Here is a 26,143-nt window from a genome sequence, read left to right as displayed (position 1 = left end):
GACGCACAAAACTACCGCTGTTTGTTATGCTTAGCAATCGCACGCCTTTAAACCTCAGCGGGGTACAGATCTCACCGTTTTTCTGGATGGCTGACAAAGTCTAAGGGGATGTTTCGAAAACATTTCAAAAGCCCAGATGACGAATGAAGGGAAGAATTGGTCCTTTTGTGTAGCTAGCTACCTTTCACTTAAATGGCTTGATGGAGCGTAGACAAATGCTTTGAGACCGTAAGGGTCATAAATTACCAGAGACTCTCTCCCAGCCTACAAGGATTCCCATGAGATGTAGCCAAGCATTCAACACCGAACACACGGTGATCCAGGTGATTCAGATTGTTCCTCCCCACTCAGCCCATGACTGACGTCCACGGAACTTTTCAAGGAAGGTTTTTCAAGGTTTTGTTCACACTATGTCAAAGGACATGGAGTTCTTCATAAAGTGTTCCCATCTGTCATAGAGACACAACAAAAAGCTTGCAATGCACCCATCTAGTAACAAACTATGGGCATATACAATACAGTTATAGATAGGTAGATGACAGTTAGCAAGATAGAGGACAGATAATTGATAGATGATACATAGATAATTGAGAGATGATAGAGCACTGATACATGATTAATGGATTATAAATGATAGGTAGATGATGATGATGATAGATAGATAGATAGATAGATAGATAGAGATAGGTGATAGATCATAGATGGATGGTAGGTAGAGAGTGGATAGGTAGATGATTGATAGACTGATTGATGAATGATAGATTTCTGGTTTTGTGTGTTCTTTATTATACTACTTGTTTTGCCCAGAGCATCCATCTATAGTTTGTCAGAAAGGCCTTTCTTGCCAGCTAAAAGCAGTTTCCTACTCTCTGGGTCTCTTTACATGGTGTACTTACTTCCTCATCTACCTGCCCTGCTAGAACTTTATCTTGTTTTCTGAAGAGTCCTAGAAAACCAGAATGTCATTACAATACACGTCACTCAAACACTTACATATCCACTGACCTCTGAATTTCTCTTCCCATGAGAGCATCGCCCTGCTTTTTTTGTTTGTTTCTATTGTTTTTCAAGACAGGGTTTCTCTGTGTAAGCAGCCCTAGCTGTCCTGGAACTTGCTTTGTAGACCAGGCTGGCCTCAAACTCACAGAGATCCACCTTCCTCTGCCTTCCAAGCACTGGAATTAAAGGTGTGCGCCACTGTGCCCAGCTGGCCCTGCTTTGATTATTGTAGCTCTGTACTGAGTTCTGTAATCAAGAGGTGAGTTCTCTGGCTTTTTTCAAGATGATTTGGACTGTTTTAGATTTTTCATTTGTAACACGTGGCCACATGACCAGTAACGAGTGCTCCAATCAAGTGTCTTTCCATTTATTTAGCCTCTCTTACCAATAATGTGTATTTTTTCAGAGTATGCACTTTTAGATATTTTCATTAAATCTATTTCTCAGTCTTTTAATCCTTTTGAGCTGATTATAAATGAAATTGTTCTTCCACAACCCCATTGTGTGATCCCTTGATAAAACAGAGAAATACTGTTGACTTTTGTACACTGGTCTTGTCTTCCGCCACCTCGTTAAACTGGTTCCTGAGATTTTAAACCTGGAGAGATTGCGATGGGCAGCCATGTCTGAGAAGGCGTTCCACCCCATCCCCCGACCCCAGTGTTACTCTGGGAGACACAGTTATGTCTTTCATTGCTGCTGCATTGCTTCATAAGGTGACTGCAATGAATCTCAGAGAGAGGCAGAGCGATGAGTCCTCTCCATCAACGTCCACAACAAAATAGGATGCATCTAGTTCCAGGCAAAGGAGTGAAGGAAACCTAATGGGGAAAATGCATAACAACCTTTAAATAGCTTTCATTTAGAGAAACTTTAAATGCTTTAGAAGGGTTCTGCTGCTCTTTCTGGAAAAGGCACAAAGGTCCGTCCTGTAAATCTGAGAACAGTCATTCAATACAGGAGATTAAATCTGGGCGCCAATCAAAAGTGCCTCCAGTCCCACCAACAGAGAGCAATCAGCAACTTCTATCTTTATCTCAAGTGATCAAACACCTAAATTAAGGCATTTGGTGACAGGAATAACTGTGAGGAGAAATTTGATGAAAAAGCTGTGATCTGGTTCAGTCCTCACAGCAGAGCAGAGAGATCTGGAAACTGGATGAACATTCCCCGAGAGGAGTGAACAAGGGCTCGTGGCAGAGACATCTGCTTCCAACAGGAGGAACTCAAGAACTCTCTCAGGGACCTCGAAGGCTTTTTCATTTTACCCTATCTGGGCTTCCTTTCTTACCAAATCCGACTGTTGTCCAAGAGACCCATCTGGCCCAGTCGCTCCCTATGACACAGTACCCTCAGAAAAGCCACCATGACTCAAGAAGAAAGAAAATAAAAAGGCCTGCCAAGCTCACAACCTTTCATTCCTCCAAAGAACCATCACCCTCCGAACCTCAGCCCTCAGCTGAGACCTGGCTATGAGATAAGCATGCCCCGATTTACGTGGCTGCTGAGCTAATCAGTCTCCATCCCCTCCCCGCTCCCGTGAGAGTTCTGACTTGAACTCGCACACAGCACCGCTCAGCCTCTCAGATGTGAATCCAGTCTCAGTTGTCAGAAGGGGAACGAAACTCAAAGGGTCAGAAAATCTCCGATCATGAGGTAGGGTTTTGGTGATGCAACCATCCAACCTCATCTATGAAAACACAGTGAGCATGACCTTCTACTGGAGAATTTAGCGTGGGAGTTCGGATCACGCAGCAAACAAAGACCAGTGAGTAAATGGAAGGAGCTGTTCAATGAGGCAGGAGGCTGCCGTGGTCTGAAGGAGCGTGGCCCCTTCAGAACTCACATCGAATTGAATGGCCAGCGTCACAGTAAAGCAAGGACCAATCTTGGGGACTCAACTAAGTCTCGAGGCTCCACCCAGCAGCATTCAGGGTTGAGTGACTCCCGAGGGGGCTCTGGGGCCCTGTTCCCTTCTGCTTTTGTTTGTTGTTCCCCTGACCAGGAGGTGAGAGTGGCTTCCTCTGCTGAGCACCTCTGCCACGTGTGCTGACGGAACCACAGGCCAACCGCAGGCAGAAAGCACCCGAAACCAGCTGCAGCCTAGGCAGCCCTTCTCCAGCATACGTTTGACAAGCATAATAGACATTCGGAGAAACCTGACCACTCTTTCACAGAAACTCCGGAAACTGATCTTAGCCCATTTCACGTGAACCACATGAGTAATTCAGCCTCAGTTCTCATGACTAATAATTACAGATTTTGAGGTTTAAACCAACATCTAAGTGGGACTCTGTTCTTTCTGTGTTTTCCTACTGTATTTCCTGATTTCATGGTTGTTAGAACAAAAGGATGAGAAAATACTAGACTCTCTGTAACTTGAAACCAGCTCTTTGGGGCTGGAGAGATGGCTAAACGGTGAAGAGCACTGGCCGCTCTCCAGAGGACCCAAGTTCAGGCCCCAGCACCCACACTGGATGGTTCAAAACTGCCTGTACTCTAGCGCCTGCAGATGAGATATCCTCTTCTTGTCTTGGCAAGCATCCGTATACATGTCACACACATGCACACATAAAAAATAAGTTAGGAAAAATTTTAAGAAAACTGTTTTGTTTTTCTCTCTGATGATTATCAAGTGCCACCAAGCTAGCCCAGTAAGTATGCCACGTGCCACTGAGACTGATGGCCCACACGACGGAAGGAAGGAGCTGACTCACCAAGTTTTCCTCTGACTTCTGCGTGTGCACCGTGGCATGGGCCACTCCCCACAAACATAATAATGAAATACTACCAATATAATAAAACACAAGACTACTAAAGATTAGACAAGGACCCTATCAAACAGCCTGCCACTAACATAGCAGCCAGGAAAAGCAGGCCCTGCAGTCACAAAGTACTTTTTCCAGCTGTGGTAACGGCCTCTGATCTCTGCAAGCATCTACAGGCCACACACAGCAAACAGGAGTTACCTGGAAACAACTATTCCTGGGCGCACCAGCAAGCAATGCTCTGCTCCTAAACTCCACGTGTGGAGGGAGCGGGAGAGACGGTCTAAGGCCTTCTGCTCTGAGTATTCTCAACATCAGCAGCTACCATGCCCAGTGGCCGGGAGCTCTTCAGACAAGCAAACCAGACCGCTTCGCCCACAGACTTGCTGTACTCAAGGAGCTTGCCTGAAGTCACACTGTTGACAGTTCAATCCCACGGCCATCATTGTGCTGAGATTACATGTTCACTCTCTGTTCTCTAGAGTGAGTTACTCTCTGCTTCTGTTTTCCACCAAGTTGGCCTATACAGAAGAACAGGCTGTCTGGTTTGCATTATATGGGCAAGTCTTCGAAATCAAGAACTACAATGTAACTCTGGAAAGCTGGTTATGGATAAACCCATATTATTGTGTGCTTTTACACAACTACTTCTTGTTTCATCCAAACGACATTACAATCCAGGAATCAAGACTATGAATCTAGGGGGTTGGAGAGAAATCTCAGAGGTTAACAGCATTGGCGGCTCTTGCAGACGACCTGGGTTCAAATTCCCAGCACCCACACAATACCTCTCAGCTGCCTATAACTCTTTCTCTGGCCTCCGCAGGGACCAGGCATAATTGGCAAACAGACATACATGCAAGACAAAGCATTCATATAATAAAATTTTTAAAAGGTACAAAAAAAAAGACTATGGATCTAAAGCAAGTTACCTAACTGCATTGGTTTCCTTAGGAGACTGCTGGGTGGAAATGAAAAAATAAACAAAACAAAAATAGCAACCTTGCCCAGCACAGACACACAGCAGATACCGAACATCTTTGCTCTTTGTCTTTCCCTGATTCCACTTTACAGATGAATAAACTGAAGGTCAGAGAGACCGAGCCAACACCGTAAATTCACGTGGTAAGTAAGCCACAGGCTTTCCAGAAGGTCAAACCCAAAAGACCTAGCCTGGGCTCTGGAAGTGACTTAGTGCCTTCGGTTAACACACAGCTATTTCTTCCCATGGAAACGGGTGCTGATTTTGTCTTACCTGATTCGGAAGGGAATGGTGGCCTATCTGGAACCCACTATGGGGGTGTACATGGCAATCCTCTATGTATGGATGAAATGCCAAAAAAAAAAAATCTCGATTTCTAGCTTTCTAGTTCACCCACTTTCGTTTTCGGCTTCAATTTACCTAACATTCTTTCTCTTTTGGTCACATCTTAGCACTGCGTCTGACAACGCATGACGACAAAGCACCTTCCGCTGCTGCAGAAGCGCTATAACCACATTGCGCTTTCTTTCTTACATACACCCTTCGCAGCATTGTTTTAGATTATAGCCCAATTTTAAAAGCATGATAATACTGTATGAAGTCAGACAAGACTACACCGGCACAGGGACACTGGAGGTGTTTTTAAGGGTAGACTCAAGAGCTAAGTTTCTTTTCTTGCAACTGACTTCCTCTTGCAGAGGCCGTGTTGACGAGACAGATGTGCTCTTCTTACATATGGACTGGAGAGGGTGGAAAGGTTGAAAAAAACCCAGAGAGTCCCAACATGGGATATCACTATATTGGGAAGGTCATCTGGCCTTGACTCAAAAGGTTCATAGTTTTCAAATCTCCTTCTAGAGCTTTCTATATTTATAAGTTCAAGAATCTCCATCTGCAATAGTAGAAACTTACAATGCTAAATTCTATTATTACAAGAGGGGCCTAGTTAACAAATGATTCATTTATTATATAAATATGATGTGTGTGTAAAGGGAGAGCGTGTTCATGCCATGGCACACACGTGAAGGTCAGACGACAGCTTGCAGGGGTCAGCCATCTCTTTCCACCTTTATGTGGGGTCAGGAGGTCAAATTCAGGTCATCTGGCTTGTGAGGAAAGCCTTCTCACCAACTCTGAATCCTTTTTTTTCTTCAATGTGACACAGCCACACCATAGGACAGTATGCAACACTTTGTTGTAGGTAGGTCTCTATATTTGTATATGGACACGCCCATGGTATACTAAATTATATACATAAAACTCAAGCTAACTGGTATGTGCAGATAACATACCCATATCTGTGTATGTCGGTTTATATGCTAGAGAAAAATCCTCAAAGGAATACAGAGGAATTATTCGTATACTCAACAATTTTTTAAGTTTCTGTGTCACTTCATTTTAATGTCAGCATATCACAATTAGATTTAAAAGTTAGCCCCTCTGATGTAAAGAGACAGTGAGGAAAACGGGTTACTGCGGTCCTGTGGTATTTCTAGGTAGCTCCCCCGTCTCACACAGGTACTAAAAGCTCTATATTGAGCTGGAGTCTCTGGCCCTGAAGCCACTCTGAGTTGGCAGTGAGGGAAGGCGGGCATCCATCCGGGCAGTCTCTCCTGCAGGCTCTGCTCTCAGGGCCGTCCTACGCCCGCTGTCTCTGCCTGTTCTGTCCCTAAATCACCACAAAATCTGCAGAAGTAGTCAGAATTACCTGGAGTCTGGTGACAAAAACAAAGGACCTGCCTGTCTCAAATACTGTCAGAAATTGGCAGCTAGGCAGAGGATTTGCTGGAAAAGGCTGAGTAGGCCTCAGAACATGGAAGCAGAGATCCAAACTACCATTACTTCAGTGTGGGAGCCACCGTCATATATCAGCGCCATGGTCTTGACAATGGGATATTTTTAATGCCAGACTGGATTCACAATAAGGACGTGGTGGGTTGAGGAAGAAATGGAGTTCCTCGACCAGGCACCAGGTGGTACACAGCATCACTAGGAGTCAAGCTGGAGGAATAAGAAAGGAAGGAAGCCAGAGTGCTCTGGTAGAAAAATTGCCGAGGGGTCAGCTGACTCCTATTAAGGTGAAGAAGCACGTGATGGGCATAGGCACTCCCAGCCGTGAATAAAGGAACCTGGTGGGCGGCACAAGGGACATAACGCAAGCAGGAGCACAAGTGTTTCTATGTTGGTGACTTGGTAAGAAGAGCTAACACTTTAAGAACTCTGACATCACTGTCCCAACGGGTAACAGAGAGGAGAAGCTGGGGACACACTATATACTCCAGGCCACAAAGTTGGGGCTGTGATACCACAGAAGCTGAGAGGCCTATTGCTCCACAAGCCTCCTCCCAGCCTGCTGCCCTCCTTGCCCTCCTCCAGCAGGCTTACTTTCTGCTCATTTACCACCCCATCCCAAACCCATCCTTGCCACCCTCCTCACAGAAAGCCCCAGCAGCTCTGTCTTTCCTTTGGGACTGTCTTCATGACCACTGTTTAGTGTCTGCCTGTCTCTCTAGGCTCATGCCCAGGCACAGGCCCACTGCCAATCAGACATTCCAGAACGATCTTTCACTTTACTTTCTTTGTAGCCTACTCTTCCCTCATGTGGCACCCTCATACAAGGCTGAACCTCCTTCTTGGGACCCACAGGATCCCACCAACACCATCATCAGATAATCTCCTACGTTATCTCTCAGTCTCTGCCACTGCTCTGTCCTCTTCCTTGTGGTTTGGCTGGGCCTCCACACGTGCCTACAGTCTGCCTCTTTTTGAGGGTCTGTCCCCCAAAGCAGCTCTGGTGACCTCTGATGCCTGCCTTTTGCACTCTATTTACCACTGCACCGTGGCAACGACAGCAGCTGGGTAGAATCTGGGCTAAGATGAGAATAGGCTTTGGAAAGGGACACGATTTCAAAGGGAGCAATAAGTCAACCTTTGTGGCTTGGTGAGAAGTTCTGTACACACCTCTGACTGTGGCGTTCATGCCTGGACTGCTATCACACTCTGATACGGGACATGAAGAGTTAAACAGGAGCAATGCCAGGCTTTGGGGAACTTGAAAGTTGAGTGGGAAGAATCTGGGAGGACTTGGAGGAGAGTAAAGAATGTGATCAAAATATATTGCATGAAAACAAGCTTTAAAGTACTTAAAAAGTACGCTTTGGAAATAAAGAACAATCTACCGAGCAGCCATTCATTTTCACCAACCTACCACCTCTCTGTGACTTCCTGTGAAAAGGAACTGAAGCTCTGATCCACATCACAGCACGACTTCCTGACCCCGGTTTTCTCAGGCAGAGAAAGACCTGAAGTACTTGTTCAGCTCCCGACCAAGCCAAGATAGTGTACCTGTTTCAAAAGAACTGAGGTGGCAGGGAAGAAGTACGACTTGCTAATTACGGAGAAGGCTAGTCTGTCCCGAGTGTTGGAAAATTGTGTGACTACACTAATAAAGCAATAAAGAACGCCTGAATTATTAGGCGTTATTAATCTAGACAACAGGAGGAGAGAAGGTTATGTTAAGATTGCGAGTTGCTCATTTGAAAAGAAGAGAAAACGCAGTTCCAGATTACAGATTTTATGGGCGCTCTCTGAGATGAAGAAGAATTTCAAGACTCCGTCTTCAACTGGGTTGACTAGAGATGGGATCTGATGGCCAGGGGAGATGCTTCAGTGGACAAAGAGCTTGCTGCTCAAGTGTGAGGACCTGAGTTTGGATTTCCAGAAGCCATGTGAAAACCACACAGGCTTCCAGGAAAAGGGCTGCTTCCTTGGGGTGAGGGACCCGGCAACCTAAGCTATCTTCCAAACCTAGGCCAGTAAGAGGCTTCTTTTCTTCTCTTGACACATTATTTACTACTTGCCTTGAATTAGTGAGTAGTGAGCACAGGGCCTGGATGAGATCATGGGTCCAGGAAGCCAGCGCCTTCTTGAGTCATCTCTAACCTATTTCTCATGCTGCTCCTATTCATTCTCATCCCTCGGGTGCCACCTGACTTGGCAGGAGCCCAGTTGTCAGTAGGAAAACAGCACCAAAACTGGCATTTTAGGCCAGTGATTTAACTGGTGGATACAAAAGCCGCCACACAACCAATAAAAGACATACAAACAGAGAGTGCACTGAGGTCATTTTACAAGACAAAGTTAAAGTCTTTTGACTGATGGCTTACTGCTCAGAAGGCAAGCCAGGAAACAGCATAAACAAAGCCTTGTCACCTCATATATCCTGGACTCAGAGGCTACAGAGAAATAGAGTGACAGAAAGCATCTGTCCATCCAACATCAATCAAAGCTATGGGAACCAGGATAGGAGGACAACTCCAACGCCTCAGGGAAAAGCTGCAGGGAATGTGACTGGAAGACAAGACAGAAAAGGGCTCGGGGACACCGTCCTGAAATAAGACGCCTCCTTGATTTCTGCAGCTCCCGCAAGGTCTAGGTAAAAGTGACTACAAACAACTGTGCCCTTTCACCATCAAAAACCAAAACAACAAACAAACAAAACCCTGCGGACTAACAAACCATGGCAGCTTGGGAAAATTCCATCTGAATCGTGTAGATCTATCTGCCAAAGGTGTGGGCATGGGTCCACCTTTAGAGTTGCCGTCTCAACCTTACAGTCATGTTTAGAATCGTTGTACTCAATGCGAATATCATTTTTTTTACCTTTTCCAAACCAAGTGCTTGCTTTGCAAATCTCTGTATATTGCCTTTATTCTGTATATACTGTAAACACTGCAGTGACATATTAGCTTGTTTAGTATGAGAAAAGTATTTGATTTTTTTTGTTGGCCTGATTCCTTAATCATTTTTTTTAAAAAAAAAGTCTAAACTTTTTTTCTTAAATTTTTAAGATGGCCTTTATTCATAAAGTTGCAGTTAGGAGGGATGGACAGGGGAAAAACTAATCTTGAGTGTCTTTAGATAGAAACATGAGGTTAAGTTTTTTGTTTTGTTTTTTTGTTTGTTTGTTTGTTTGTTTTTTTGGTTTTTCGAGACAGGGTTTCTCTGTGGTTTTGGAGCCTGTCCTGGAACTAGCTCTTGTAGACCAGGCTGGTCTCGAACTCACAGAGATCCGCCTGCCTCTGCCTCCCAAGTGCTGGGATTAAAGGCGTGTGCCACCACCGCCCGGCTATGAGGTTAAGATTTGTTTTTATTTTTCCTCATTAAAATATCTTACTATATTTTATTTTACTGCCATTCCCTTAAAAAAAAAAAAGGTTGGTTTTTTGTTTTGTTTTACTTTGTTGGTGACTCCTGATCTACTTTTGGGATTTGGGTTTAAAAATAGTCATAAGTCACAGTACACATTTCTCCACTTTCTGGTAAATGGCTAATGAGGAAGAGGAAGACATCAAACTCACATATTTACCAGCATCCCTTGCTCGGGGATAGTTTTAAAAGATGGAAAGGCTCCACGCAGAGTGGACTGTGGGGAAGGAGCAATAGTGATAAAGTGATGCTAGCTCAGTCCAGAGTTGGAAGTGAGCAAGCCTTTTTACTGGGGTTCTCAACCGATGAACTTCTACCCCAAGACGGGCATTGTCAACTCCTCTGAAGCCGAAGATAAATGGCTTACCCGGGCCTCAAATCTTAGACCACTGGAGAGCAAAGCCTGACTGCATCTGGCTCCTCCTGCATCTGGGCTCTTCACCACAGTGCTGCTGTGTGTATCTCAAGGGAGGTGGGGTTGGAAAATGTCTTCCCTTTCCTGATAAAGGTACCATTTAGAACCCGAGAAAAAAAAGAACTGCAGGTTCTCGGCTTCACTTCAGTTACTAACTGTGTGTGCACATATGAACACACACATAGGCAGTTCTTCCTGAACTATAAATGTCTCCCAGAGCATATAGGGGCTTTTCTTAAAGGTCACCCAACAGGCCCTGAAGGAAAGAAGGGCTTGATTTTTAAAAAGTCTTGCTTCTTCTCACTTTTTAAACATTGGAAAATCCATTTGGCTGCAAGAAATGAATAGTAAAAGAATTCTAACTACACGGAGCCAAGGACGGGTAATGGAAAAGGGCAGGAATATGGTTGGACTCTATTTTCTTTTCGTACAACACATCCTGTCTTTAATCTGGAAGGTAAATAGGCCATGCCCAACATACCAACTCTTTCCAGGTGAAATTATCTAGGTTATAAAAACAAGCAGCCACTGTGCTCTCATTATCTTCCATTCATGGCAGGCAGAAGCCGCGTCCAAGGCAAACCAGAGGCGAAGCAAGGCGATGCCTGCCCGCGAGAGGGCAAACCCACGATTTTCACCACTTTGAAAACCTACTCTTGTCATTTTTTTTCTCTTGACTTCAATGGTCCAGAATGATCTGAAAGAACAAGCTGCGGGAGCTATCAGTGGGTCAGGTGTGACAGCTGAGGCTGCACTTAGCCCTTGGGAGGCTGAGGCGGGAAGACTGTTCAGAGCAACCTGGGATTTACACCAAGTGTTTGTTATGCTACCCAAGGCTACACAGCAAGGCACCGCCTCAAAAAAGGAAAGAAGAGATCCAGAGAAGGTGTGGTGGTTTGAACGACAATGACCCCCAAAGACTCATAGGGAGTGGCACTATTAGGAAGTATAGACTTATGGGAGTCGGGGTGACCTTGTTGGAGGAAGTGAGTCCTCAACGGTGGGCTCTGAGGTTTCAGAAGCTCGAGCCAAGCCCAGGGTCACTGTTCCTGCTGTCTGCTGATCTGGATGTAGAACTCTCAGTTCCTTCTCCAGCCCTGTCTGCCTGTGTGCTCCACACCGTGATAATGGACTAAACCTCTGAACTGTGAGAAAACCTCAGTTAAATCCTTCCCTTTATAAGAGTTGCTGTGGTCATGGTGTCTCTTCACAGCAACAGAAATCCCAAACAAGACAGAAGGGAAGCTTGAATTTTCATGTTTCCATTATTTGCACTGACAAATGAAAAGGAAAAGAAAAAAGGAGATAAAATCTCTGCGTTCTGCCTATTATTGATTTACATACAGCCTTCCTGAGATATTTAGCCTTCAGGGCACCAGAAATAATTACACCGTTTCTCTCACTATAATCCCAATATATCTACCCCTCTGACACCGTAACTCCACAGTGTACCTAAAGCTTTCATCCAGATGAGTGAGGACTGTGCCCACATCTGTATCCTCAACTTCCCTTGCTTTCTGCTACACTTTCTTCTCCACATTAAAGCCAAGAATGGAGTTCAACTGAGGAAACCATCTCCACAAGTAGACCACCAAGGGGTGGTTTAGTGGCAGCGATGTGCGCTGCACTCTGGTCTCTGATGTCATTTAGAGCCAGAATTACCTACATTGGAGAGTCTAAGGAGTCTACAAAGCACCTGTTGTGGGCAAATCAATAAGTTAAAATGTGTCAAAAGCTAGAGAGAGTACTCCGTGGTTAAGAGCACTGGCTGCTCTTCCTGAGGACCCTGGTTCAAGTCCCAGCACCCACATGGCAACTCATAACTGTCTGTCACTCCAGTTCCAGGGAATTTGATACCCTCTTCTGACAGCCATGAGCACTGCATGCACATGTGCTACACAGATATACATGAAGGAAAAACACTCATACACATAAACTTTAAAACGTGGCAAAGGCTGGGAACTGAACTCGAGTCCTTTGCAAAAAGCAGCAAGGGCTTTTAACCACTGAGTCATCTCTCCAGCCTCTCGACAAACTTTTTTTTAAAATCACATTTTGGATAAAATGAGGAATAAATCTGTTAACACTAAAAAAAAAAAGGTTCAAGTAATACTCCAGGCAAGTCTGACTCTAACTTCAGATTCACAGACACTGATGCCTTCCCACGTGCTCAGCTTACTGCTTTAAAAGACCACAGGCAACGAGAGAGCAGCGAAGGTTAATGTTGATAGGCACAAAACAACGTCCAGAAACTGGAGAGTACCAAAAATATCAAGCCATTTGACTTTCTGCTCCTGAGCCCTCTGTAACAATAAGGAAGTATGAATCTAGTTGACAGAGTAATGTAATTGTTCAAACGCCAACTCCCAAATCGCTGAAGAAACGAGAAACAGTGGCGCTGGTTTTAATTAGAAGCTAGAATCTATTGAAACAACAACGTGTCAACATTAGCTTCTTGTAAAGATGAAATACAGCCTTTGGCTCCATATTCTTTCCCCAGCATTGACACACAAGCTTGAATTCTGCACTATGAACTCTCACAGCAAAAACTGCTCTTAAACACCAGGCATCCTCAGAGGAAAACTTCCATCCTGGTTTGCACTAAATGTTGCTTCCGATTCATGGTTTCCAAGGAGTGGGAAGAGACCAAAGCATGCAAGACAGACGCCATTAATTCCAACACATGGGTTCAGAATCCAAGCAAGACCAAAGGAAAATGGTCACCCTGAGATGGTGAGACCAGTGTGACTCCTAACCCCCTAAAACCCAGTGTCTTCCCTAGACCCATCCCCCCTCTACTGGACTCTGCTTTCCTTCCAAGACCTGTCTCCCTGTCTTCCATAACTCTCCTGTTTACTCTGCTTGGTGCTAGTTTTGTGACCCTTTCCGATGGAAACAACAGCCATTCTCAGTCCTCCAAATCTGTGAGCCTTTAATAGTTTCTCATGTTGTGGTGACTCCCAACCATGAGTATTTTCATTACTACTTCATGACTATAACTTTGCCACCGTTAGGAATCATAAGGCATATATGCCACAGAAATGTATCCTGTAGCTTTCATAATTTTTCCCATAATTTTTCGTGGACTTTTCTATGGCGAGAGCATTAAGGAAAACTTACAGATGTACAGAAGATGCATTGGCATTCTTGGAGCATGGTCACTTTGTCCAGAGGCTGTTCGCACAAGCAGAGTTTGCAAGTGACAATGGGGACAGGAGTCAGGTCTCCGGAAGTAGGGTTTTCAGCAGTCATGGTTAGACACTGGAGGCCGTCGATGGAGTCCATCAGCCTGTCTTCAGTCTCCTCTATCCCTACAGAAAAGCCCAAAGTAAGAAGTGTTATCGCCACCCATATAGCTAATGTTTTTTTTGTTTTTTTGTTTTTTTTGGTTTTTCGAGACAGGGTTTCTCTGTGATTTTGGAGCCTGTCCTGGAACTAGCTCTTGTAGACCAGGCTGGTCTCGAACTCACAGAGATCCGCCTGCCTCTGCCTCCCTAGTGCTGGGATTAAAGGCGTGCGCCACCACCACCGGGCCATATAGCTAATGTTAAACACATGTTTTTGTGGGTCAGGTTGAGCAAATACTCATTCCTCATCCTCGGTGATTTCTAAAAGTATAGTTGATGCATTTCTGAGAACCGTGGGACGAAGTACTCCTGACCTTGGCAAGGACTTCCCCAAGCCCTGATATTTAAGCTGACCTCACTTCTCTGTCTTGATTCATATCATGTAAGCTAGCTGTGGGAGTTGAGTGATAACTAGACAGGAGGAGAAGGGATGCGGGGATGCTGGTTGAGTGCACAGTTCCATGTGGACAGGATGAGTAAGTTTTGGAGAACAATAGGGCAACACAGTGACTCCAGCTAATTATAACACTGGCATTTTGCACTTGGCAATTCCTGAGAGCAGATTTTAAATGAGTCTCACCAGGATAACAGAAATAAGCATGAGAGGTGAGGATCGCATTAATGATCTTGATTTACCCCTTGTGTGTGTGTGAATACAATACTCTCTTAAAATATCACACTGTGCATCATTAATAAGCTGGGGTAGAAGATAGAATACTATAAGCAAACACGTCACTTGGGAGGCACATGCAGTGATTTGAGTGAGAAATGTCCCCCATAGACTCATGTATCTCAACGCCTGGTCCCCAGTTGGTGGCCCTGTTTAAGGAAGTTATGAAACCTTTAGGAGGTGGGGCCTTGTGGGAGAAAGTGTAGGCACTGAGAGTTGATAGCCCCACCCCATTTCTAGTTCTCTCTTTCCTGGGGTGTCAAGGAATTGTGAGCTGCAAGCTTCCTGCTCTGGCAACCTGCAGCCATGCCATTCTGGCCATTATGAACTCTAACCCTCCAGAACCATTAGCCAAAATAAAATCTCTCTTCCCTAAGCTGCTTCTGGCCATGATATTCTATCATAGTAACAGAAGTAACTAATATGGTGCATCACTACAAACACTACAGTCAATTCAACTGGCTCCCAAAATACTTACAAATCGGATATCTCTCAAAAAAAAAAAAGTTCAAGAATTATCAAATAGGTTGAGCTGTAGCTCCGTGGCACAGCACTTGTCTAGGACGTATAAGGCCCTGGGTTCCATCATCAAAAACACTAGGAAGAAATTATCATGTGATCCAGCAATTCCATTTTGGGGTAGGTGTTCCCAAAAGATCTGCAATCGAGATCTTAAAGAGTTATTTCTACCTCTCTGCATTATTAATACTATTCACAGAGGTATTAGTCATGACTGCCAGAAGGGAAATCAAGCCAAGCACACATCAACAGATGAATGAACAATGTGTACCAAACAGAAGAAGAACAATCCAATTGAGAAACACAATGAATATAGCAAATGTGAAGCTGCTACTAACCCAGACTGTCTTGCAGAAACAAAAACAAAAGTTTTACATGCCAGAAGCACATACTTAAATACTAATAAAAGATATAGTGGGATAAATACATAAGCTATTAACATGATTTCTTGTTATCATTAATCAATCATTTTTCACTATGAGTAATTGTATATGCTGTTTATGATTGGTAATGCTATAGCTTTATACCAGTGTCACACAAATATGGGGAATGCATTAAGTTACAATATTATAAGAGCTATAGATATCACTGTGGGATGGGAATTTTCAACTATATTAACATTTTATGGGACCATCACTATATATATGGTTCTTCATTGATGGAACCATCAGGATGAGCTTCATGAATTATATAAAAATACAAGAACACTAAAACAAGAATAATGAAAAAATTGGAGGTGATAGGAAAGTGAGAAGCCAATAAGATCTTTGCTCACCAACCAGAAAGAGTCAACAGTTGCTAACCCTAATAAACTGAGTAGCAATAGATGACTTTCAAAATAAAGAGGAAACTAACCAATGATTAGTTTCCAATACAGAAGGCATGCTGTTCCTGGTCAAAGGCCCAATAAAGTTCAAGACTCGGTGTTCTCATTCCACTAACAATTTCTATCATCCAAGAGCAAATTAAAATCAATTAATGCATAAACAAGTTTGGGACATTGAGATGTGAGACTTCCCCTTAGCATCATGTAGGAAAGGAAAAAAAAAGAATGATGTCACCTCTTTCCAGTCTATGGCTAGATAATCACTTAGTCATCGGACTAAGACTTCCCGGTGCACCACTCTCAGAGTCCCACCAATTTTCCCCCAGTGATGTGGGAATGTCATATATCAATCTGTTGATTCATTGGCTAAGCAATAAAGAAACTGCTAGGCCCATTGGATAGGCCCACCCTTAGGTGGGTGGAGTAAACAGAACAGAATGCCGGGAGGAAGAGGAAGTGAGGTCAGACTCGACAGCTCTCCTCTCCGGAGCAGACGCAGGAGAGACGCCATGCCCAGCTCCCAGGCAGACGCACGTGATGAAGCTCCGGCCCAGGATGGACTTAGGCTAGAATCTTCCCGGTAAGCGCACCTAGGGGCGCTATACAGATGATTAGAAATGGGCTAAATTAATATGTGAGAATTAGCCTAGAAGAGGCTAGATAGGAATGGGCCAAAGCAGTGTTTAAAAGAATACAGTGTCCGTGTAATTATTTCGGGGCATAAGCTAGCCAGGCTGGGGTATTGGGGACGCAGCCCCGCCGCCGCTCCATATTACAACACCCCAGATTCGTCTTCTTCTCACCTGAATGCAACCAGTAAACACATGCTGAGTAAAGCAACAGGAACTGCCGCAACTCAGAACCACCCCAGATCTCAACTATCAACTACCCTTCAGAGTCAACTGGAGCCAGTCACGGTGGCACACATCTGTGATCCCAGAACTCAGGCAGAGACAGTAGAATCTTTAGTTCAAAGTCAGCCTGGGCTATATAGTGAGATCACATGTCAAAACAAATGGAATAGATAAGAATTTAAGATGCCAGTTAGAGGATGCTACTGTGAAGAATCAACGCTGTTCTTCACATCTGGCCATTGCTCACTTTCTTGTGCCTTTGCCTGATGTTGGGGGGAATTTAAAAATGATTATTTTTACGATCAGTGTACATGTGTGAAGTATGTGTATGTGAATGTGGACATGTATGTGCCATGGCGCACTTCTGGAGGTTAGAGGGCAACTTGAGGGAGTTGGTTCTCTCCTTCCAAAGCAAGTTTCAGGGATTGAGCTGTGAGTTCTAGGAACTAACCCGTGTTGTAAGACCTGCACTGGAAGTGCTTCTAACCGCTGAGCCATCTCACTGGCTCTAGGGACAAATTGTTAACATATTCCTCGGTATCTAAGATATACTTGTAGTTTGTTTTTGTTTAAGACACAGTCTCTCTATATAGCCTTGACTGTCTTGGAACTCTATGTAGACCAGGCTGGCCTCAAATTCACAGAGATCCACCTGCCTTTGCCTCTGCCTCCCAAGTGCTGGGATTAAAGGTATACACCACTATATTTCTATTGTTATGAATATTCATGTTGTTAAAGCAGAACATATTCATATTGTTAGCTCATATTCATGTCGTCAAGGCCGAACTATCAAGTGTATTAAACAAGATCTACTGATATCTAATCATGCCTAGTCCTAGCCATGACTTAACGCCTTAGGTTGTGAGTTACATGCCTACAGGCAATGAAACCAAAGTTATAAAAGGATCCAAAAGTAAAAGATATTTATATATAAAATATTTAAAATATAGAACTCTTTCATATTTCAGAGACACATTTTTTTTAAAGAATACTAAGTATTCCAAAAGGCACACTTGTGACTGGGTGGGACAAAGAGAGGAAGCGACACGTTGTATTCCTTGGAGGCCTGAATTAATCCAAAGCAATTCTTCAGGAAGAGGGGATTATTTTCCTTTGTACAATTAACACCAATTCCCTAAAGTGATAGATTTTTAAACATTTTCAAGCAGCAATAGAATTTTTTTTTTTTTTGATTTTTGAGACAGGGTTTCTCCGTAGCTTTTTGGTTCCTGTCCTGGAACTAGCTCTACTAGACCAGGCTGGCCTCGAACTCACAGAGATCCGCCTGCCTCCTGAGTGCTGAGATTAAAGGCATGCGCCACCACTGCCCGACAAGCAATAGAATTTAATAAAAACAAAATGACAACCTACCACTGCAGAAGAGAGAATAGAGAAATTAGAGCTTGTCCCTGGAGGGAGATCCAGGGCCAGTCCTTCCTTGATCTCTCCCAGCCTCCCAGGCTCTATCACAGAAGCCTAAGATTACCCCAGAGACAGACTGATAACCTGCCTTTAGCTTTTGTCTTTGGGTAAAACCAACAACGAGTGTTTTTAAAACTGAATGACACAGAGCATGAGATAGATAGATAGATAGATAGATAGATAGATAGATAGATAGATAGATAGATAGATAGATAGATAGATAGATAGATAGGCAGGAAGGCAGACAGACAGATCTCAAATGAGATATACTTCCATCATTAATTTGTTGGAAATTGAATTTTTAAAACAGTAAATAGGACCTTAACATGAATCCTCTGGTGGGATCCCCACCCTAGAGAGGCTACGAATGCCTACAAAGTTTGCTAGTGTTTCTTGCATCTAGAGATTCACCCTCCTTTATCACATGAAACCACTGGCAGAACCTCAGCCTCCCACCCTAACTACCTAGCAAGTCACAGGAAGCTTGGAGGGAAGACCCACAAGAGAACTGAGGACACCGTCTGTCCTAGCTCACTCTGTCAGCTTGACACATGCTAGATTCATCTGAGGAGAAGGAACCTCAATTTAGAAAGTGTCCTCACCAGACTGGCCTATGGGCCATCTTGTGGGGCATTTTCTTGATTAATGATTGGTGCGGGCGTACCCAGCCCACTGTGGGCAGTGCCACCCCTGGTTCTGGGTTCTATAAGAAAGCAGACTGAACAAGCTATGGCGAGAAAGTCAGCAAGCAGCACCTCTCCAGGGCCTCTGCATCAGTCCCGTCCCTCAGTGATGGTGTGATCTGAGAGAGGTAGAGAAATAAACCCTCTCCTCTCCCGCTGCTTTTGGTCATAGTGTTTAGCTATAGAAACCCTCCCAGTTCCCCCCATCCCCCTCGTCTACCAGTCCTGTGTAGGCCCATTGGCAATTCACCCCGTCCCTTTCAGGGTTTAAGCCTTCCCTCCAGAGAGAGCTGCCAGCTCCCTGGGATGGGCCTCCTCCTCGCTTGTGTGGCTTGTTCTGTCTCATACCTCACACACTTAATCTCAGATAAGAAAGCGACTTGATTTACCCACCCTACCACTTGCAAGGTAACAATTATAATTACTTTTACAGTTATCCCAAACGTAACTGTGCCTCTCATTGGGTGTCCAGAACTCTTGAGAAAGAATTTTGGCAGAGAGTACTAGGGCATGTTGGAAAGAAGAGAATTCTGGCAGCTGCCTTCAGGTTTCAACTTTCAAAGGCTTGTGGCAGGTTCCACTTGTTTACATATACCTAGCTCAGCGTCCTGATCCTGAGAGGAAGGAAGGCTGCTGTGGCCACTCTGTTTTGTACAGAATTCCCTGGAACGGAGAACCCTCTATCTGCTCCAAGTGACTCTTGCACCATAAAACGTTTGTTATGAGAAGCAAGTGCTGTCTGATAGGGAAGGGCAGGAAAGTTGCTTCCCTCGCGTGTTTTCATTAGGCTTGCCAAAGAAAGGAATACTTGAGAAGCTGGGCTAGAAGCACGGGATGCATAAGGAATTTCCATATTCTGCTGGAGGCCTGAAAAAGCAATCTGCTCCCGAAACCCGAGGGTGACGAGAGCCAACATTCAGAGTATTTTTAACTGGCGGAGCATGTGCCTGTTTGACTACCCAGAATCAAAGTAGTTATCGTGCGTGCGTGTGTGTGTGTGTGTGTGTGTGTGTGTGTGTGTGTCTGTGTGTGAGTGTCTGTGTGTGTGTCTGTATGCAAGATAATCTAATTGTAGGGAAAAGCATTTGACTAAGGTACTAATATAGTCATTTGGGAATTTCTCCATATTGTCTTAGCACCTTGCAAAACATTTAGAGAAAATGGACAGAGCACAATTAATGAGACTGAGCAAAGCGAACCAGCTGGGTATTGCTGACAAACCAGAATTTCAGTAAAGGTCCAGTGTATCTCAATTCCTAGCTCTGCTACAGTGACCTGAGGACAAAGACCAAGCAGAAGAGGAGGACTGCTCTCGCGGTGTTGACATGACCTTGAAAGACTACACGCCTTTCACAGGGGACTGGAGACACAGCCCCAGGAGGGAGCTCCCGAAGGAAGGCTTCAGGAAGGGCAGACCACGAGGCAGTGCAGTTCAAGTGCCGTCTGTGTGAAGGAAAGAGACTCGGGCTGTCTCTACCCTGGTAGAGCCAGTAGAATGGAGAACAGCGACAACCCCAAGTTCTCGCCTCTGCCTCATTAAGAAGTCTCTTCCAATACTGGCTAAGCACAAGAGTGAAAATTCGTGTGGCTGTCCTTTGGTACTCACTTGGTTCAGAACACCCTCTCCTCAGATGCCAACTCATAGGTGCTCCTGTCCCTTACATAAAACAGCGTGATAGTGCACTTGACCAGGGTATATCCTCCTGAATGCCTTACATAGTATCTAATACAATAGGAAGGGCATATGGATAACCATTCATTATCTTGTACCGTTTAGGAAATATTGACAAGAAAAAAATCTGTATAAGCTCAGTACACGTGCAACTATTTTCTGAGTTGCCTTTTTTTTTTTTTTAGATTTATTTCTCAAGGGAAGGAGAGGACAGGCATGCCGCAGTGCACACGTGAAGCTAGAGGGCAACTCACAGGTGGTAGCGTTTTCCACCATGTAGGCCCCAGGGATCACACTCATGCAGCCAGGCTCGGCAGTAGTACTAGTCTTTATCAGCTGAGCCATTCTGCAGGCCCATTCTGAACACCTTTTCAAAGCTGTTTCATCTTCTCATTCTTAGGAGTACATACGGGTGTGTGGGTATCATGTGTGTGGAGGTGCCTGTCGGATCCCTTGGAGCTAGAGTTATAGAGGGTCTTCCTAATTTAGATGCTGGGAACCGAACTCTGGTGCTCTGCAAGAGCAATGACGTGTGTGTGTGTGTGTGTGTGTGTGTGTGCGTGTGTGTGGGTAGGTAGACAGGGTTTCTCTGTGTAGCCCTAGCTGTCCTGGAACTCGCTCTGTAGACCAGGCTAGCCTTGAACTCACAGAGATCCTCCTGCCTCTGCCCCACTTTCTGAGTCAAAAGCTGCACTTTTGATTCATGGTCAAATCCACAGATCTGGACACTGAGGATACTAAGGTTAACTGTACTCTGTTGACCTTTGCGCTGCTGCCCAGTGAGGTGGTTTATTTGGTTACTGGCTCATGTTTTTTTTTAATTTATTTATTTATTAAGGATTTCTGCCTCCTCCCCGCAACCGCTTCCCATTTCCCTCCCCCTCCCCCGATCAACTCCCCCTCCCTCATCTGCTCGAAGAGCAATCAGGGTTCCCTGACCTGTGGGAAGCCCAAGGACTGCCCACCTCTATCCAGGTCTCTGGCTCATGTTTTTAATAGGGCCTGTTGGTGGGATCAATGGTACTGGCTAAGGCTAGCAAACTGTTGCCATTAGCCATTTGCTGAAGCTGTCCTCTAAATCCAGGGGTGAATGGTAGGCAGGTGCATTTCCCGGGGGTGGGGCTAGAGTAACAGCAAAGGCAGTGAAGGAGCTCAGGGAGGAAGGGCTCCTGGCAGCCCTCCACAGTAGCCAGCATGCTTTTCTTTCCTACTTGGCTCTCTGACCAGTGTTCTGATCATTCAGGGACAAGACGGACCCGTGCCTATCAGTCTCATCAGTAACAGTCCTCCTGCATGCCCCGTGACAACAAGAACAGATGGACCACAAGCAGACCCACTAGCACTCGGAGAAACACAACTTCCGGAGCCTAGTTCATATCTTTACAACTGCTCAAGGCCAGGGAGTACAAACAAAGTGTCCTTCATAATGGACTTTGTCGTCATTGATGACAGGGATTGGAGAATCTTCACTGGAATCAGCAAGTCCAAGAAATATTTAGTTCTTAGATGCGGTGGGACTAATACCCATCCCCTCAGCCTCGAGGCAGAAGTGTTGAGAAGTGTGGTTTGTCGCTGTGCCATGAACAGGGGGCTTCTCTCCTCTCCCCAATCTCATGGCTTCATCCAGAGAAATCGAGATACAAAGAACAGACACCTAAGTCCACAGCTCCTTGGTCTGAAGACCTTTGTCTCAACAGTTTCGAGGCTAGAAATAAGATAACCACTCTGTGGCTTGCAGACCACAAACTTCTGGGAATCGCACCTCTGTGTGAGCTCAGTCATGCATTGCTTAACAACCAGAGAGATATGGTCACTGTGTGAGCACCACAGGACACGTCACAAACCTAGAGGATGTGGGTCAGTCACTCAGCCGGGCCTCTTGCTGTAATAAGAGACATGGTGAATGCAAGATGAGAGACGCTGCTACCTGTGAAATGCGGCCTGATGCCTCACAGAGGATGTGGTAATAGACTCAAATAAGAAGAAAACAAAATACAATACAGATCGATAACATTGTTGCATAGTATCATCAACTATGGCATATTGTATATAATTGTATTCCAGCGTCTTTGTTTACACAAGAATTGTCACAATACATAAGGAACTTACTGGGCAAGAGGAATAAGCTTGCTTCATTATAATCAATGGGACCACCATGACATGCACAGTAAGTAGGCCATGGATGGAAATGTTATTAGCTATCTATGGCTGTCATATTTTTGTGGGGGTGGAAAGGAAGAAAAAAAGGCAAAGAAGAAGGAATGGGAGCATCTTTGGGGAGGGAGCAGGGTCACACAGAGCCCAGGATGGTCTTGAACTTTATCTTTCTACTTCATTTACCTCCTGAGTGCAAGGATTATATGCAAACACCACCATGCCTGGTTTCATGTGGTGCTGAGGACTGAACCAGGGATTCATGCAACTAGGCTAGCGCTCCACCCACTGAGCTACATCCCCAGTGCCAGGAAGGGTGTATTAAATCTCAGCAAGGACTATTTTTTTAAAAAAAAAAAAAAGAATATGCAAGAATATGCTTGCTGTTTAAAATTCACTTATGAATAAAGTCCAGGAAACTATTTTAATGAAATCTAACTTTAAAAATGTTCTCTCTACAAAATAAATACTGGAAGAGATATATGAACATGACCAAAAAGAATTTATCATGAGATGCTAACTCTGAAAGTTCCCTGAGAATAGTGCATCTGGGATGTCTAGTTTTATCCTTTACAGAATGCTGTTCCCTTTTCTAAAAAACTCAGTTCCTTTTTCTTCTCTTTGCTCCATGTTCTCTTTATACTGCAGGGTGATGCCCAAGAAGTAGAAACCCATTCCAGCTTTCCTAACAATGCAAACTTATCAAAGAAGGTAGGAGTGGAGAAGAGTCCCGCAGCTCGCTGTTCTCTGCACCAGAATTCTGCATTCGCCAGGGCAGCTCCCTCCTCGCTGCCACCATGTCCTCCCCACCCCTTTCTTTAATCATTGCTTCTCTCACCTCCCACAATTATTCGTCCCACCCCACTGGATAATTTTCTTCCTGTCGCTTGGCATAACAACAAAGCCCTAAAGCAGGAAGAAATGCCTCTGACAGGCGGGTTGGATAATAATGTATTCAACGGATCGAGGAGACTAGTGTGCAGAAAGCCCTTTTGGACAAGACTCAGGAGGACTTCTAGGACCAGAACATTACCAGGAAACAACAGCCACCAAAGTATGAACACCTAAACCAAAATACTTCTCTCCAAATGAATAAAAGCATATGTAAATATTATCTCCTCCTGTAAAAGTTGTGAGCTTCCACAGACATTTTAATTAGAAACAAATTCTCAGGAGACCAGCTTGGGAGTGTATTTGCTTACCTCATCCACAGAAGAAGGCACAGGGCATGTATTTTTGCATGCCTTTCTCAAATAATCTTGTAACCAGGACCCATAATGCCATAAAGAACCAAATGACATACCTGTTAGGCATTGGGAAGTTAAGGTGACAAAACCCAGACCTTACGTATAGAAGGGGGCTAGTTGGGGAGGGTCTCAGCAGATGACGTCACATAATCACATATAAAAAATCTTGTGGGTTTGTGGTCACAGCCACAAGTCCCTGGAAGAGAGGCGTGAATTATCTTCCCGGCTTCCCAAGGAACAAGTTGACTGAGGGGCCAATTCAAACTCATGACTTCAGGAACATCAACCTTCCAAAGCATGTTCCTAATCAATGTGACCGGCCATGGGACCTCCTGCTCCGAACATGCTTGATTTGACTGGTTTCCACTTAAGGAAACCAGTGACCAGAGAGATGGCTCAGCAGTTACAAGTCCTTACTGCTCTTGCAAAGGACCCTGGATCAGTTCCCAGAATCCACAGTAGGTGACTCACAGCTGTCTGTAATCTGTAACTCCAGCTCCAGGGTATCTGATACCCCCTGCCCTCTAGGGGCACCTGCACATACATGGTGCACCCCAACTCACATAGGCCTATGTCCATCAAATAGATTAGGTATTTTAATAAGAAGAAAGGAAGAAAAAATCCAATTACACACAAGAAGCTGTCCATCCCATGCTGGAGGAGTGCTGGTTCCTTTTACTCTCTGAAGTGTAGTTTTCTGCTGTGTTTGCTTTGTTTTTCAGACTTATTTATTTTATTATGTAGGTGTGTATGCCACACGCATGAGTGATGCCCACAGAAGCCAAAAGATGGCGTCAGATCCGCAAACTGGAGTTGCAGACCACGTGTGAGCTGCCATGTGGGTACCAGGGACCAAGCCTGGGTCCTACATCTTCTTAGCCATTCAGCCATCTTTCCCATCCCTGCTTCCCCAAGTTTTCTGTTTAGTAACTAGTGCAGTGTGATACATTAGCTTTAGAACTACTCCATGACTAGTTAATAGCAAATGCCAAATTCAGTTGGGAAAAAAAATGTAGTCCAAAACCAACATTCACCTAAAGGTGAAAATAAATTAAAACGTTTATAAAATAGGCCAGTGAGAGAACTTGGCTGTAAAGACACTTACTGGGAATTCTGGCTACGGGAGTTGGATCCCCAGAAGCCACGAGGTGAAAGGTCCTGAAAGCTGTCCTTTGACCTCCACACACACAGTCCACCAATCAATGTAATGCATCATTTAAAAAAAAAGTTTTAAATAAAGGCTCAAGGCTGTGGGTGTAGCTCAGGGGTAGAGAACCGAACTATCAAGTGTGAGGCCTTGGGTTTAAACCTCTGTACAGCAAAAGTCAGGCCAAGTGAGATAAATAAATGCAGGCACAATCATAGCTCTCTCCTTACACAACACTCAATGACACCAGGAAAACAGTATCAAAAAACAAACAACAAAGAGCATGTGACCCAAGTGAAAAACATCAAAATGGCTTCCACACTCTAGCGAAACAACATAAATTAAACTCACTCCCAAACTCACTTCCAAGGTAACAACGATGCCTTCAGGACAAAGGCCACCCCACCTTACACATCTTTTAAGTCCCCAGTGTCTCCCAGAGAACCTTGGAAAGAGTCACTCAACAGCAAACAAATTCCTGCTTCTCACCCACATTCACTTCTAATGAATCCAAAGCAAAGATACTGGTCAGTTAGCATAACTAAGGAGCATCTTCCTACACGTTAAGGCAGAAATCTCTAGAAGAAACGTCTCTAGATTGAAGAGCAACAGCTTCAGATAACCACGCCTTAAAGTGCCAGACGTGACTTGTGTGACAGCCTGGTCCCCTCGACACCCAGAATAACCGGCTGCACAGACAAGAGTCAGTTCCCCAGAACAGTTTGGACTTTGCTCTTGCACCAGCCTCTGAGGGTGGCATGATTCCCGACTGCTGTCTCAAACTGGAGATGTTAAACACTGAGGATCTCACCTAAGAGGGCATGATGCCATGTCAAAGCCAGGGGAGACACAGGCAGCTGGACTGTCAGGAACTTTAGAAAAACAATTCCCAGAGCGTCTAAATGTCCCTAGGCTTCTCAAATATTGAAATAATTTTTTCCAGAAAGAAATTTCAAATACATTTTTTTTCTGATTAAAAGCATTCACACTGTTGAAAAAGAAAGATGTTTTCCAGGAAGCTAAATCATCTTGCTAGGCAGATAAAATAAACTCGTTTCTTTCTAGAGAGAGCATACTTTCCCCTGTGCTTGTACAATTTGGCCACAAGAAAAAAAAGAAGAAAAAAGTTTTATAATCTGAGATCCCGAAACTGATTATTTTAAGAAGACATGTCTTACACTGACCTAGTTTATAAATCTGGATGATGGCTTTAAAACTGCCAGTGAACTG

General features: G+C 44.4%; 1 protein-coding gene across 5 annotated transcripts in view; it reads right to left on the bottom strand.

Moving 5' to 3' along the window:
• Positions 1-26,143, bottom strand: part of Rnf144b (ring finger protein 144B) — a 69,104-nt gene that overhangs the window by 32,056 nt on the left and 10,905 nt on the right. For all 5 annotated transcript variants that reach the window (XM_075969669.1, XM_075969670.1, XM_075969668.1 and 2 more), the window contains exon 2: positions 13,493-13,683. In XM_075969669.1, the coding sequence (XP_075825784.1) occupies positions 13,493-13,657 (165 nt within the window). In that variant the 5' untranslated portion in view covers positions 13,658-13,683. The remainder of the gene's footprint in view (positions 1-13,492; positions 13,684-26,143) is intronic.

The sequence above is a fragment of the Microtus pennsylvanicus genome, chromosome 4, assembly GCF_037038515.1.
Source record: "Microtus pennsylvanicus isolate mMicPen1 chromosome 4, mMicPen1.hap1, whole genome shotgun sequence".
In the NCBI taxonomy this organism is placed as follows: Eukaryota; Metazoa; Chordata; class Mammalia; order Rodentia; family Cricetidae; genus Microtus; species Microtus pennsylvanicus.
The sequence above is the reverse complement of the archived record's forward strand: the minus strand, read 5'-3'. Positions and strand labels throughout refer to the sequence as shown.